The sequence below is a fragment of the Mus caroli genome, chromosome 9 (assembly GCF_900094665.2).
Source record: "Mus caroli chromosome 9, CAROLI_EIJ_v1.1, whole genome shotgun sequence".
In the NCBI taxonomy this organism is placed as follows: domain Eukaryota; kingdom Metazoa; phylum Chordata; class Mammalia; order Rodentia; family Muridae; genus Mus; species Mus caroli.
In genome coordinates this window covers 15,342,090-15,359,721 of record NC_034578.1, presented here as the reverse complement: position 1 = coordinate 15,359,721, position 17,632 = coordinate 15,342,090, and the positions used below count along the sequence as shown (strand labels likewise).

The 17,632-nt window shown below is 35.6% G+C and overlaps 1 protein-coding gene across 1 annotated transcript; it reads right to left on the bottom strand.

Annotated features, from left to right (window-relative positions):
• Window positions 1-1,962: 1,962 nt before the first annotated feature.
• LOC110301819 (olfactory receptor 7G2-like) lies at window positions 1,963-2,922 on the bottom strand (the record flags this gene model as incomplete). The annotated part of the gene is made up of 1 exon (XM_021172486.1): window positions 1,963-2,922. A coding segment is annotated over one exon (960 nt), but the record flags the coding sequence as incomplete, so codon positions are not given.
• Between the last annotated feature and the right edge of the window lie 14,710 nt (window positions 2,923-17,632).

The window sequence follows — 17,632 nt, the reverse complement described above, 5'->3', positions numbered from 1 at the left end:
TAAAAACTTCAACAGATCAGAAAACCTAAAAGAAATGGATATGTTTCTCAATAAATTCCAATTACCTAAGTTAGGTTAAAATCACACTAGCAATTTAAAGATGAATATATCCTCTAACCACTAGTAAAATAGAAGCAGTCATTGTATAAGTTTCCTAACCAAAACAAACAAACAAACAAGCAAACAAACAAGCAAACAACAATACCAATAGCCCAGGGGCAGATTGCTTTAGTGTAGCATTCTACTGAAATTGGATGAGTCATTCAAATTCTTCCACTCAGATTCACGAATCCCCAAGCATGAGGAGATGGAAAAACAAGTATCACAGTGGGTACAGAGGCTAATAAAATTTGGTCCTCCAAAATAGGATGATCAAGGCTCATATGAACTCTCAAAACTGATAGAGCATACTCAGTGTTTGCACAGGATTCCACCATGTCCTCTGCACATATAGTGTGGCTCCTAATTTAATGTCTTTACAATATTATTGAGTGAGCAAATGAGTGGGTCTCTGACTCATGTGTCTTTTCTAGGTCTCCTTCTCTTCCATTGGTTTTTCTTGTGCAACTTCAAGGTGATAAATTTTATCCTATATGATATCTATCTTTATCTCGATCTATCATCTATCTATCTATCTATCTATCTATCTATCTATCTATCTATCTATCTATCTATCATCTATCTATCTATCTGCATGTTATCTATACAAATGAGCATGAATACATAGTTACTAGGATAACTGATAGCTCAAGAACTGTCCCTGATACCTGTTGGTAGAGGAAAAGTTGGTTTTCTCTAAAAAACTGACAAATACAAGTGGATTCTCCAAATTCTCTTTTCATATTTACTAGACATACATACATGCAATCAAAATTAAATGAATAGATCTATTACCTTAATATTTTAAAGCATCAGGGGAGTTATCACGAATATTATAAGCTGTGTGGATTAGTTAATAGACTTTGACACCAAACTTGTAAATATAATTCTAAGGTCATCTCAATTTACAATAAAGAAACCTACTGATAACTGACGGTCTTATCAATCTCAGAAGGTCAATATTTGAAGTATGATCCTGCCTCATATTTGAATCTGTAACTCCCCTTAAAAGACTGATAAAACATATTTTCATATAAATCTAGTTATTCATAATATCAATTTTTCAATTTCAACATTAAATTTTAAATGACTTTATTCATGAGTATTTATGTATCTATCCCGAGAACTCCTTCCATGTCATTATCCTTTCAAATTCACATATTCTTTATTTTTGTTACGTGACTAACAACATTGTGCATATGTATCTTTTTACAACTATACACACATACTCCTATGAATTATATACTTATGTGTTTTTGCGTGTGTAACTTAATGAACTTTTGTAAGCCTGACCCATTTCACAAATAAAGCAATAGAGGCTTATATTTATTAATAAGTGACTACAACTTATGTTAGGCTTGCTCTCAGCTAGCTAGTAACTCAAATATCCTGTTTACATTTGTTTAAGTTCTGCCACATGGCAAGTTACTTCCTTCAGTTACAGGTCTGACCTTTTCTGCATCTCAGTCCATTGAAGTAGCCACTTTTAAAAGGAACAATAGAAGCTATATTTCTAATACAAGATATGTCCTACCTCCAATATCTTTGAAATAAAAACTTCTTTGCTTGTTACTATATTATTTTTATAATTTCATTATGTTACAATTGAAGTAAATTCATATATGTGTTTTGAAAACAATGAATCTCATTAAATTTACTAATAGAATCTTCATATATCCATTTCATAGGTTATTAACTAACAAAGATAATATTTATATGTAATATTTCTCAGAATTTACAACATTTGACAATCTTTACCCTAATAGTAGAAGTATTAGTATAATATAATTCTTTTGGGACTAATCATATGTTAACATAAAAGCTAGTTTCCAATGATGACTAGAGATTTGTTTAACTATAGTGTTACAGAATCCCACCACATAATTTCCTCAAGGCTTCTTTCATGTCTTTGTTCCTGAGACTATAAACAAAGGGGTTCAGCATCTGAGGGACCACAGTATACAATACTGAAGCTACTGCAGTCTTTCTAGATGAGTCGGTCACTGCAAAGCTGATATAGACCCCAATCACTGAGCCATAAAACAGGGAAACAACTGACAAGTGTGACCCACAGGTGGAAAGGGCCTTGTAATTACCTCTTACTGAGGGCTTTTTCAAAACTGAATAGACAATTTGAACATAAGATAAAATAATGCCCCAAAATGGAAGTCCACCAAATATGAAAGTTGCCAAGTATACCACTATGTTATTGATGAGGGTGTCAGAACATGACAGCTTGATTATATGAGCAAGTTCACAGAAAAAGTGGGGGATTTTCAAGTATGTGCAGAAGGATAGTCGCAAAACCAACAGGCTGTGTAGCAGGGCATCTATCATGCTACTGAGCACTGAGAACAAAGTTAGCAGAATACAGATGCTTGGATTCATAATGACCGTGTATCTAAGTGGATGGCAGATTGCCACATAGCGATCATAAGCCATTGCTGCAAGAAGAAAGTTTTCCATTCCACCAAGAAAAATGACAAAGTACATCTGTGTAAGGCAATCTGTGTAACTGATGGCATTGTTCTGTTTCTGGATATTCACCAGCATCTTGGGGACTGTGCTGGTGATGAAGCAGATGTCAGTGAAGGAGAGGTTCGAGAGAAAGAAGTACATTGGGGTATGGAGTTTGGAATTAAGACTGACAGCGCAGATGATGATGAGATTTCCTAGCACTGTGACCAGATACATGAAGAGGAAAATTCCAAAGAGGATGAGCTGCAGTTCTGGATCATCTGTCAATCCCAGAAGAATAAATTCTGAAGCAAATGTTTGATTTGTATACTCTGTATTCCTGAAGAATATGAGTAGAGGTAGAGAAAGCAATAGTCACTCCACCTAATACAGTGTTCTTTACCGATACATAAACCTTTAGATATGGAGGTACATAATGCACCTACTTCAAAAGATTTCTAAAATATTGCTCATATAGTTACTGATATAGAAATATTTATTTTAGTATATTGTGAGTCCAAGTGAATACTGAAACCTCTGTCTCTGGTTATCCACTATTATTATTTCTACTTTACACAAACAATAAAATGTACTCATGTTCTCAATCATCTCTACTTTTTTCAATCTGATGAATTACTACTTTTGTATATTCTTTAACACAAATGTTCATCAACACAACTTAATGTCAATTTTTAGATTGAATTCTCTGAATTCTTAGAATGAAATTCCAAAGAAACTTTATATATTTTAAAGTTGTAGTATATGAGAAAGATTTTTGTAGGGGGATGAGAAAATTATAGGGGCAGGAGTCAGACAAGAAAGTAGAGAGTTAAAGTACATTGGTGAGTTATAGCAATGTATGACACTGACAAATAACAAATGTAATCAATATAAAAATCAGAAACCTAATTAGAAACCAGGAAATCAGAATTATTTAGAGTAACATTCTTTTCTGAACAGTCTTTGTATATTTTACATTTATATTTGCTTATTGAACAAAATAGAAAAAAATTCAAATGAGAAGAAAAGTTAAGCATCATAAGAAAAAATGCACAGGAGAATATTTAAAATTGTTGATACACAAAGCATATAAACACATAACATAAAAGAACCATTAGATATCCTAAGTTGGATTCCCTTCATTATGGAAAGAATAAAGTTACTACTCAGCAAGAATTATTTTTTGATTTAAAAAGTACTCACTCAGTCTGACTCAAAACCATTGTGCATGGCTTATTTGAAAATTGTTAAAAAAGGAAACCTTATAGCTTATTAGATTTGGATCATGGAAGATAAACACATATAAACCACCTTGGGAAAAATAGATTTTGTAACATAAGGAAAACTTAGTAATATTTTTCTGTTTGGTGTATTCCTTGCCATCCTAAAACATCATGGTATCTCTTGTTTCCATGATTAAAGATGCAACAATTATGGAATTTCTCTACCTGTGAGTTTTAGGGGCAGTTTGCTTCATAAGTTTATATTTAGTATGAGAACACTGGACATCAATAATATGTGGAAAAAATCAGTGTTGTATGGCAGAAGTAAAACAAATTAATAGTAAAATTACTTGATTTCTTATTTACTGTACAATTTCATTAAAAATGACATCTTCAATTCTACTTTATTAATTTTAACTGTAGAAAGTTCAGAACTAAATTTTTTTATAATACAAAATTTCCAGTTTCTTTTTTATTGATATCCAAGTTCCTGTTCGTTATCTTTTAAGTACATTCTTCATTTATAAATAGACTCTGAAGCCATAGTTAAGGAAAAATATAATTGTAGAGCAAAGAGGAGAAACATCTTTTGTCACCAAAGGGAGAACAGCAGCAGTTTCATAAACTATTTAAGCTGTCTCTGATAGATAAGGAAATATTTTTCTAAAATAGCATGGTAACTCTGGAAAGTTGAGATCGAGGACAATTTTTAATCATTTTAACATGTATGTGCTTATTATAATTTAATGTATTTTGAGATTTTGTGTTGAGGAACTTATATCAGATCTGTAGTTTTCTTCATGTGTGGCTGCATCAAAACTCGCAGTATGCTCACAGATTCTAGGTTCAATTGCCTTTTTTTTTTCCACACTGCAGATAGATATTGATCTGAGGAAAAGAGTATACAAATTGAAAAATTATCTTTCTCCTTAAATTCCCCAAATATTCAAATAAGTACAGATAATTTTATTGCATTAGTCCCTAAAAATTGTACCATTAATGCTTAAGTTGTCTTAGTATGAGGGAAGTATTGTGTAATTTAATGAAGGTAACAAAGGATGTGAGACAATTGTGATTGTTAGTAAACTTCCTATGTGCAACTTCATATTACTTACCTTCTTCTGCATGCACTGTTCACAAAGATTCAGATATAAGAAACTTGAAATCATCAATAGGTAAAATTACCTTGCTAGGGTCATTGTGAAGTGGAGAATAGTCAAATCATCTGGTATTTAGTGGTCACAGAACACCTATTGTGAGGAAGGGGAACACCTCTTTATGAGACATTGAGATTATTGCCAAGCACATAATCACTTAGAGCATACTCAAGTATGTTTTATGAGTGAGGCTAGCCTCTTGAGTCAGGTTGTAAGATCAGAGGATTTACAGCTCCCTTGTCCCTAGTGACTGAATATACAAACCATCTCATTAGATAGGCTTTGTTATTAGTTACTATGTTATTAGTCATACTAATGAATAAATGCATGAAGACCTATACTCTAGAAGGTGTAGCAATCACAGCTGCTCTGTTTTTCCTGGAATTTAAGGCTAATCATCCCATTTAAGCATGTGTTTCTCAGTAACCTGCACCTTACCCAGGTAGTGGACATCCATATGCCACTATTTACTGACTAAATCCCATCTCTATGTCTTTATTTTGAGCAATGGCATCTTTACCACCCAGATCTTGTTTTATATTTAGGGGTGTAAGCATATTTTAACTTTTTTTCTTTAATTTTTACTTATGGGAATTTTATACATAAATACATTAATTAAAAAAATCCCAACACTCCAAATTATAGCATGTAAACACAGTGACTCTCAAATTTATGACTTCCTCTAATTTTTAATGTGTGTTTTGCATGAAATGTATTTTAAATTTAAATAAGATATATTTTAATATAATTAGGAAACTATTATGTGAATAATCATATTTACATCCCAAAAAGATATTGAATATTTTAGTCTCCATGTTCAATATACATGTTACTAATTATATCATTAATAGTTCTGTATAGTCAATTTTGAATAGGACTGATTATTATGAATCAAAATAAAAATATAAAGAAGAGCTATGAAATCTATTATTTTCTAAATTAATATATACATAAAGTTTAAATGCAACTTTGAGTTTCATAATCACTTTTAAATCACTTTTTAATATTTTTGTTTTATAATTTCACTAATATACTTTTATTTTTCATTATTATTGGTTATTTTATTTATGTTTCAAATGTTATCCCCCTTCCCAGTTCCCCCTCCACAAACCCCATATCCCTTCCCATTATCCCCTGCCTCTATGATGGTACTCCCCCATCTGCCCACCCACTCCTACCTCAACGCCCTAGCATTCTACTACCCTGGGTCGTCGAGATTTCACAGGACCAAGGGACTCCCTTCGCTGTGATCCATCCCCTGCTACATATCCAGCTGGAGACATGGGTCCCCCGATTTGTACTCTTTGGGTTGGTGATCTTTGGGATATTTGGGGTGTCCGGCTGGTTGATATTGTTGTTCCTATGTTGTTGTCGTTTCTATGGTTGTATATTGTTGCAAACCCTTTCAGCTCCTTCGGTCATTGCTATAACTCCTCCATTGGGGTGCTGGCCCTCAGTCTGATGTTTGACTGTGTGAATCTGCATCTGTATTGGTCCGGCTCTGACAGAGCTTCTCAGGGGATAGCAATACCAGGCACCTGTCAGCATGCTTTTCTTGGCATGAGCAATGGTGGCTGAATTTGGTGTCTGTGGGTGGGGAAGCCTCTGGATTACCTTTCCTTTAGTCTCTGCTCCACTCTTTGTGCCTGCATTTCCTTTTGACAGGAGGAAATTCGGATTAATATTTAATTTGGTGGGTGGCCTCCACCTTCAACTGGGGACTGTGTCTATCCACTGGATATGGTCTCTACAGGTTCTATCTCCCCTTGGTTGGCTATTTCGACTAATGTCCTCCCTGATTAGTTCTGGGAACCTCTTGGTTCCCTGGTATCTGGGACTTTCTAATAGCTACCTCATGTTCTCCCTTCCTCACTGCTACTCACCCCCTTTCAATATCCTGAAACTCTGTACTTCTCCCCATCTCCTCCTGATCCAGACTCCCCTTTCCCCTCCCTATTCAGCCTCCTTTCCAGATCCCTCTCTCCCTCTATTTCTCAAGATCATTTTCTTCCCTTTTCTTAGTAGGACTATAGCATCCACACTATTGTGTAGTCTTTGTTCTTCTTGGGTTTCATATGGTCTGTGAGTTGTACTGTGGTTATTACAATTAACTGAAACAAATATGTAGGTTCCATCTACTCAAAGGATAAATGATATGAGAAAGAATGGGAAAACAACACCCATTACAATAGTCACAAATAATAAAACCTGACATGCTGAATATAATAGAAGAGAAAGTTGGAAAGAACCTTGAACAGGAAACCAGTGGCTTATGATCTAAGATCAACACTTGACAAATGGGACCTCATAAAACAGAAAAGCTTCTGTAAGGCAAAGGACACTGTCAACAGGACAAAATGCAATCCACAGATTGGGAAAAGATCTTTATCAACCCTACATCTGACAGAGGAATAACGTCAAAATATACAAAGAACTCAAGAAGTTAGACTCCAGATATCCTAAAAAAAAAAAAAAAAAAAAAAAAAAAAAAACTATTAAAAATGGGATACATAGCTAAACAGAGAATTCTCAACTGAGCAAACTGAGCAATCACAAAGCACTTAAAGAACTTTTCAACATCCTTAGTCATCAGGGAAATGCAAATCAAAATGATCCTGACATCTACAAGGATGGAAACCATGCCCTAGAAAAAGCAAGAAAGTAATCCTTCAACAAACCAAAAAGAAGACAGCCACAAGAGCAGAATCCCAAATCTAACCACAAAAATAACAGGAAGCTACAATTACTTTTCCTTAATATTTCTTAATATTAATGGACTCAATTCCCAAATAAAAAGACATAGACTAACAGACTGGCTACATAAACAGTACCCAACATTTTGCTACAAAAAAGGAAACCCATCTCAGGGACAAAGACAGATACTACCTCAGGGTAAAAGGCTGGGAAACAATTTCCATGCAAATGGTCCAAAGAGACAAGCTGGAGTAGCCATTCTAATATCGAATAAAATTGACTTCCAACCAAAAGTTATCAAAAAAGACAAAGAGGGGCACTTCATACTCATCAAAGGTAAAATCTTCCAAGATTAACTCTCAGTTCTGAATATCTATGCTCCAAATGCAACAGTAATAGTTGTAGTTGTTGTAGTAGTATTAGTATTAGTAGTAGTAGTAGTAGTAGCAGCAGCAGCAGCAGCAGCAGCAAAAACAACAAAACACCAAAATAACATACATTCTTCTTAGCACCTTATGCACTCTTCTACAAAACTGATGATATACTCAGTAACAAAACAACTTTGAACATATACAATATTGAATTAACTCTCTGTATCTTATCATATCACCTTGGATTAATGCTGGACTTCAACAATGGAAACTAAACACCACTTTACTCAATGACAAATGTGTCACAGAAGAATACATGAAAGAAATGAGAGACTTCCCAGAATTCAAAGAAAATGAATGCACCCATCTTATAGGATAAAACGAAATCAGTCCTAGGAGGAATTTTCATAGTACTAAGAAACTTCATAAAGATTAGTGAGGTATCATACTTATGATTTAACAGCACCTACAAGGGCTTTAGAAAAACAGCAAACAGCAAACATATTCCAGGCTATTAGATGACAGGAAATAAACTGATTGTTGAAATCAGTAAATTTGAAACAAAAAGAATAGAAAGAATCAATGAAACAAAAAGTTGAAATTTTGAGAAAATCAACAGGATAGAAAACCAAACTAAGTAAAGTATATATAGGGAATATTCAAAATATTAAAAATCTGAACTTAAAAGTGGGACATAACTTTAGACACCAAGGAAAACCAAAGAATCAATAAATCTCAATTCAAAATAATCTTCAAAATTGAAAATTTTTTTAAAAATAGAAATTTTATGGTCGATACCACTTACAAAACTTAAACTAATATCAGATAAACAGTTTAAATAGACTTACATGCCTAAGGAAATTGAAGCAGTCATTAAAAGTCTCTGAACCTAAAAGGACAAAATAAGCACCCGAGGGGCCACAAAAAGATTCTCACCAAACACAGATCTGATAGTTGGTTGATATCCAAAATATCAAGATACCAAATAACCCAATAAAAATTGGGGTAGAGATCTAAATAGAGAATTATCAATAGAACATTCTCTATTCTAAGTGGCCAAAAAGCACTTAAAGACATGTTTATCATCCTTAGCCATCTCTTAAATGCAAATCAGAACTACTGTATTCTGACATTACACCGGATACCTGTCAGAACAGCTAAAATCAACATCTCAAGTGACACCTCATCATAGAGAAGACAGAGAGTAATTCGAACACTTCTCCATTGCTGATGGGAGTAAAAACTTATATAGCCACGTTAGAAATAAACTTTGTACTTTACAATAAAATTGGGAATAGATCTAACTCAATACCCAAGTATAACATTTCTAGGAATATATTCAAATGATGCTCCACCATATCACCAGGACACCTGCCCAATTATTTTCATACCAGCAAAATTTGTAATAACCAGTAACTGAAAACAACCTAGATGTTCCTCAACCAAAAAATGGATAAAGAAAATGTGGTAATTTACACAATGTAATATTTCTCAACTACAAAATTTACAGGACATACATGGAACTAAAAGGGATCATCCTGGGTGAGATATTCCAAACCCAGGCACATAAATATGATATGTGCTCACTTATACTTGTATATTAGTTTTAAAATAAAGGATAACATGCTTCAATACACAGATCCGAAGAAACAGAGTAACAAGGAGAGCTCAAGGAAAGATATGTCAATCTTACTCAGTAGTATAAATAGAACTAAGATAATGGATGAATAAGAAAGAGGGTACTAGACAGAATTGGGTATGGGAACAGGAGAGATCATTTATGGGGAGGACTAAGGAAGAGAGGAGAGAGAGAGAGAGAGAGAGAGAGAGAGAGAGAGAGAGAGAGAGAACTGGAGTGAAAGGTGGCAACATCTCCAGGTTGAACTAGAAACCAATTGCAATATAAAATCCCAAGAATCTACGGAGGTGACCCTAGTGAAGACTACAAGGACTGAAGGATAATAACCCTGAATTGAACATTTCCTCTAACCAGGCAGTCTTCCAGTGGAGGTATTGGGATACCAACCCAGCTAGAAAGTCTTCAAACATCATTTTTTCTGCCTACAGATGTAGATGTCTGATAGAGAGAGAATTGAGGGAGAGGCAGTTCCACAGTATGAGGAGCCTAATTTGCAACTGTTAATGATATTCTGCTATTCTTGCAGACCAAAGCCTAGCATAATTGTCATCAGAGATTATGGAAATTGATGCAAATACCAACAGCCAAACATTAAGTGCAGCTTGGAGAATCCAATGAAATATGTGGAGGAAGTAATATAGGAGTCACTTCTGTCAAATGCATCACACGCAAACACACACACACACAGAGACAAAGGAGAGAGAGAGAGAGAGAGAGAGAGAGAGAGAGAGAGAGAGAGAGAGGAGAGATAGAGAGAGAGAGCTTCATAGGACTGATGTAGGCTCTCAGCACACATGATATAGTTGAGTAGCTACTGTGTTATATATAGTAGGTGTCTTGTGAGATGCCTAATGGTGAGAATAGGAGCTCTATCTGACTGTGATGCTTGTCTATGGTTTCTTTCCCTCCTATTGGGCTGCCATGTCTAGCCTCAATAGGAGAGGATATGCCTAGTATTACTGTAACTTGATATACTAGAGTGGGTAATCCCCTATTGTTAAGAGAAAAGAAGGAGTGGATTAGGGGGCAGCAGAGGTGGTGTGGAAGGGCTGGGAGGAAAGGAAGTTGGGGAAACTGTGGTTGCAATATAAAATTAAATTTATTAATTAATTGGAACATATAGAAATTCTAAAAAGAATTTGTACAATTTAAATGCATGCAATATTTTTTAGAAGTACATATAATTAATACAATCAAGTCTATAATAATCATGGTAATAATATAAAATATTTATTATTTATTACTTGTCTTAAACTTGCTTTCATCAGCACCTTCTACTGTATATCTTGCCTCTTCATGTGGCACTGATGCACCTAGCTTTTTACCACAGACATTCGCAGCCTTTCATTCTACACCATTTGGATTATATTCTGTCACCCACCGACCTGCTGAAGCAATCTCTACCAGGGTTTCCACTAATGAAATAATGCCTAAGATTCCAGAAGAAAATAAAAACAATAGAGTAGAATAACTACTATTTACTGAATAAAGACCAGAAGTCAACAACTTTAAACATGCAGATGTTTAGAACCCAACACAAAAAACAAACATTAATAGCGAAGGAATGATTCGTCCACCAGAATTCAGTTAACTAATTAAACTAGGCCCTATAAATGGCAATAGAACTGAAGTATGAAACAATGACATCAAAAAAGCAATTATAAAAATGTTCAAAGATATGAATTTAATTTGGAGCCATTCTGGTCTATTTAGTAAGTTTATTGAAAATTTAATGGGATATATGTGTGTATGTATATATATATATATATATATATATATATATATATATATATATATATATACATATATATATATATGTGTGTGTGTGTATGTACATGATTATATAATTATATTATTATATATGATTACATATGTAATCTTATATATAAAATCATCCATCTATCTATCTGTAAATATTGATAGATATGTCTACAGAGATACAAATATAATGTATTCATAGTGTTATATATAATTATATATAAGATTATATGTATATGTTTGTATATGTAACCACATACAATCATATATATATATATATATATATACATATACATACAATCATATATATATATATATACACACATATATATATATAGAGAGAGAAAAAGAGACATTAAAAACAGAAATAAAACTGGAAATTAACAAAAAAAAAGGTTGTCAAAGAAATACTTCTGATATAATATTCATGAAAGGAATATAAGACATAGCAGTGAGAATTTCATGGTTTCCAAACAAAGTAGAAATCCAGGGTTGGTGGCACAGACCTATAGTTTCATCACTCAGGGGACAGAGGAAATTACATAAATCCCGAATATTTCAAGGGCAGCCTAAACTACAAAAATGAGTTTCTAGACTACCCAGGCTGTTCTAGGAGGAAACCCCATTTAGAAAAAAAAAAAAAAAAGACAGAAAAAAAAAGAGAAGAAACGAATGAAAGAAAGAAAGAAAGAAAGAAAGAAAGAAAGAAAGAAAGGGAGAGAGAGAGGGAGGGAGGGAGGAAGGAAGGAAGGAAGGAAGGAAGGAAGGAAGGAAGGAAAGAAAGAAAGAAAGAAAGAAAGAAAGAAAGAAAGAAAGAAAGAAAGAAAGAAAGAAAGGGAGAGACAAAGAATCAAAGAGAAAACGAAAGAAAACAACAAAAACAGAAATGTGTACTTCTTTCAAAGAAAGTATTGAATGATTATATGTGTGTGTGTGTATGTGTGTTTATAAAATAAGCTAAGAAAATATGGAAAGGATGTTAAAAGCTGCAAGCAAGTTACATTTTTCTACTATCTCTCTTCCACCTTTATCACACTCCTGAATCATACAGTAGTGGTTCCTTCTACAACATATCTCTCCTGCTCTCTGAGCTCTCTAGTCCAACCCAAGCTAGCCTCAGTAGCCTACCATCAAAGGGGGACCTCAATTCTCTTGCTATTCCTCCTACCACCATCAAACCTGAGACTCCTGAACTATACAAGGAAAATTCCCTTCCCTGACTTATCTTCCCTGCTGGCTGAGTCCTCTGTGCCAAGTCAAGTTCTCCTAAGCAGCCTGTTATTCCAGGGGTACCTACATTCTCCCACCACTTCTCCTCCATCTCAATCAGATTTCTGAGCCATATTGGTAAGTTCCCTTCCCCCAACCATCTTCCCTGCTCTCTGATCCTCTGGGCCAAACCAAATTGTCCTGAGCAGTCAGAGTCCTCCATTCTCCTGATACCTCTCCTCCCACCTCCATCAGACGTGTGAATCCTCAACCATACAGATTAGCTTCCCTTTTCTTACTCATTTTCCTTGCTGGCTGAGCATTCTGGGCCAAGACAAGCTGTCTGAGCTTCCTCCTATTCCATACTGATCTTAACACTCCCACCACTCCTGCACCATGTCATTTAGACTTCTGAACCATAGAGGTAAGCTTCCCTTCCCCCAAACATCTTTCTTGCTCTCCGAGTTCACTGGACCAAGCCAAGATTCTCTGAGCAGTCTACTAGGCCAAGGAGACCACCATGCTTCGGACACCACTTTGCCCACTTTCACAGGACCTGATGATCATTAGCATATAGACCTGAAGGTCCATAACCATAAAGTCCATGGATACTCATCAGATTTACCCACCTCCCAATAATTTCTACAAGAACATCCAGGGAACAAAACCATTCAGATGCCTAAAGGCCCTCAAAACAGCACAATCAGCAAAAGCCAGAGCAATAAGAGACCTCCAAACACAGCTACCCGACTGCAGAAAGCCCTGGATATCATTATATAACAAAAACCACAAGAAAATGACCTTAAGTCCTATATTATAAAGATAGAGGGCTTTTATGAAGAAATTAACAAATCCTTTAAAAAAAATCTATGAAAATACAATAGATTAGATAGCAGTATTAAAGGAAAAAGCAAACAAGCACCTTTCAGATATATAGGAAATTATAATTAAACAAGTGAAGGAAATAAAGAAAACTGTGCAGGACCTGCAAGTGGAAACCTAGGAAATAAAGGAAACACAAAGTGAAGAAATCCTGGTGATGGAAAACCTAGGAAAGAAAACTGTAACAACATATGCAAGCATCACCAATGGAATATAGGAGAAAGAAGAGAGAATCTCAGACTTAAAAGATATAATAGAAGAAACTGATATATCAGTCAAAGAAAATACTAAATCTAAAAACAACAACAAAAAACAACAACAACAACAAAAAAAAACAACAACAACAACAAAATAAAACGAAAAATCCTGAAACAAAACATCCTGGAAATCTAGGATACCACAAAAATGCCTAAACAAAAACAATAGGAATAGAAGAAGGTGATGATTTTCAGATCCAAGTCCCAGAAAATATTCTCAAGAAATTCATAGAAGTAAAACTTCCCCACCTCAATAAGAGAGGCCTATGAACATGCAAGATGCTTATATAACACCAATTATACTAGACCAGAAAAGAAAATCTTACTGCTCTATAATAATCAAAAAAAATTTCAGAAAACGACTATTAAAAGTGACAAGGAAAAAAGACCAGTTAGCATACAAAGGCAAAGCTATTGGAGTTATACCCAACTTTTAACAGAGATTTTAAAAGGTAGAAGGGCTGGGATGGGTATCTTGCAACCTCTAAAAAAACCCACAAGTTCAAACATAATCTTCTATACCCAGAAAAATTCTCAATCACCATAGATGGAGAAAACAATGTATTTCAAGACAAATCTAAATTCAAACTATGTCTATCCACAAATTCAGCCCTACAGAAAATGATGGAAGGAAAACTCAACCCAAGAAAGATAACTACACAGGAAATAAGAAATTCCATACCAGCAAAAACAAAAACAAACAAACAAACAAACAAACAAAAAACAAGGAAAGCACACCATCACCACCACCACCATCAAAATAACAGAAACAGAGAATCACTGGTTATTAATATCTCTCAACATCAATGGATTGAATTCTCCCCAAAAGTGAGGATAAAAGAGTTGATGTGAAAGCATGATCCATCATTCTGTTGCATACAAGAAACACACCTCAGCAATAAAAATAGACATAACCTCAGAATAAATGGCTAGGGAAAAAGATTTTCAAGCAAACGAACTCAAGAAGCAAGCTGGAGTAGCCTTCACATACACATCAAAGGAATAATCTACCAAGATATTATCTAAATTCTGAATATGTATGCTCCAAACACAGGGGCACCCATATGTGTAAAAGGGACACTGATAAAGATTAAATTCTACATGGGACTCCACACATTAGGGACAGGAGACTTCACTACCCAACTCTCACCAATTGGCAGGTCACTTAGACTAAAATTAAACAGAGAATTAATGTAACTAACAGACATTATGTATTAACTGGACATAACAGATATCTATAGAATATTTTGCCCAAACACAAAAGAATATACCTTCTTCTCAGAACCTCATGGATCTGTCTCCAAAATTGACTATATAGACTGTTACAAAGTAAACCTAATCAGATACAAGAGGATTGAAATAACATCTGGCATCTTATCAGACCTTTAAGGATAAAAACTGGACTACAACAACAACAGAAACAACAGAAAGCCTAAATACTCATGGAAATGGAAAACTCTTTACTCAACGTGCTTTTTATCACGGAAGGAATAAATAAATGACAGATTTTCTAGAATTCAGTGTAGATTAAGACACAGAATATCGAACTTTATTGGAAAGACAGCAGTGCTAAGAGGAAAGTAAACAGCACTAAGTGATTTCATAAAGAAATTAGAAAGTTCTTGTACCAGAAATTCAAAAGTACACCTGTGTTTTAATCAGTTAGGATTTACTTCTGTGAACAGACACCATCATCAAGGCAATGCTTATAAGAACAAAATTTAATTGGAGCTGTCTTACATACAGGTTTGGTGGTTCAGTCCATTATCAAGGATATTTCCTTGACTTTGTCCATAGCTGATTTATTATACCGGTCAGAAACTGGAAAGGACCTAGATGACCTTCCACTGAAGAATGCTTAAAGAAAATGTGGTACTTCTACATAATGGAATACTATTTAGCTATTAAAAGCAAAAACATCATGAATTTTCCTGGCAACTGGATGTAACTTGAGAATATCATCCTGAATGTGGTAACCCAGTCCCAAAGGAACATTCATGGCATGTGCTTACTTACAAGTGGGTATTAGCCATAAAATACAGGCACCAAGCTATACTCTAGAGAACCAAAAAAGGTAAACAAGAAGTAAGGCCCAATTGAGGAAGGTTGAATCTCACATAGAATTAAATACTCATTACTCAGGCAAAAGGACAAAGAGAGCTGGGAGGCAGGGGCATGGGAAAAGGAATGGGCATTCAGGATCCATTGTGGGCATGGGCATGATAGATGTCTAGATGGCTGTTGTATGCCGGCCTGCGGCCTATATGAACCAGGTACACCTGGGAGGCAGGCTGGGGCTGAAAAAAGACTTAGACTGCAAGAGAGATTAATGGAGACCAAGACTGGATTCTGTTCAAGGCCCACGATTTTACTAAGAGACTGTGTTTATAAGGGGAAAGGCCCATCCCCCACTCCCACCCCCCTACCCCTTAAACCCCATCCCCCCAAACCCCATCCCTGCCAGTCCACTCTTGGTGCCTGGAGCCATTCTGTCGCCAGGCTGGCTGCCCATCCAGGAATCTCTCAGGAAGACAGGTTCAGGCTCTCAGCAGGTAGCAGAAGAGCAGGGCAGTTGTCACTTCAAAAAGGAGCCAGTCAATTCAGAAAGCTGCACCGCAGGTGGCCCCACCTCAGTGGTGACAAGGTTTGTACCAGCCTGCTTCAGGCTGGGGGAGGCTACAGATGGCCATGAAAATGAATGGAAATCTGGAACTGAAAATGGTGAGGAGGTTTAGGGAGCATTTATAGCATGAGACTGAGACCTGGAGTAAGTTAGGCACCCAAGAATCAGTGGGGATGATCTTAGCTGTGACTCACTATACTCAAGATATGGAACCTGAAGAGGCCACCTCCTGTAGGCAGGCAGGAACCCCAATACAGTGGTAGATATACAAACACACTCACAAAATTCCCAAGCAAAAATATATCCCATCTACATGAAATGTAGGCACAGGGGATAGAGCAGATTTGGGAGGATTGTTTAATGTGTAACTAGCCTAACTTTAGATCCATCTGATAGGCAAGCACCAATCCCTAACACTGTTAGTAATACTTGGTTATGCTTGCAGACAGCCTCCTATGAGAGGCTCCATCTAGCATCTAACTCTTAACTAATACAGATACCCACAGACAGAGGATGGAGCATGGGGAAACTTTTGAAATAATAGGAAAGATTGCATGCCAAGAAGGGGATAGCAACTCCACAGGAAGAACAGTGTAAACTAACCTGGACCCTTGGAAATCTCAGATATTGAACCACAAACCAAACAACATACATGGGCTGGACTTAAACATACTGGCATGTATGTAGCAGATATGCAGCTTGGTCTTCATGTGGGCCCTGAACAACAGGAGCAGGGGCTATTCTAAAAGCTGTTCCTGTACTTAGGATATGTTTTTGTAGCGGAGATACTTTATCTGGCCTCAGTGGTAGAGAACATGCTTAGTGTACCAGAGACTTGAATGCTAGGGCTGGGAGAAACCTGGCAGGGGTTTTCATATCTTTTCATAATTTGTAGAATTCCATATTTCCTATTGACAGTTTCTTTTGCCTTATGGAAGGTTTTCAGTTTCATGATTTCACATTTATCAATTGTTGATATTGGAGCCTGAGCCATTGGTATTCTGATCAGAAATTTTTTTCCTGTACCAATGTGTTTGAGGCTATTTTTACAAATTTCTCTTCTATTATAGTCAGTGTGTCTGATTTTATGTTGAGATCCTTGATCCACTTGGATGTGAGCTTTGTGCAAGATGATAAATATGGACCAATTTGCATTCTTCTTCATGTAGACTGCCAGTTAAGGCAGCACCATTTGTAAATGATGTTTTCTTCCTTCCTTCCTTCCTTCCTTCCTTCCTTCCTTCCTTCCTTCCTTCCTTCCTT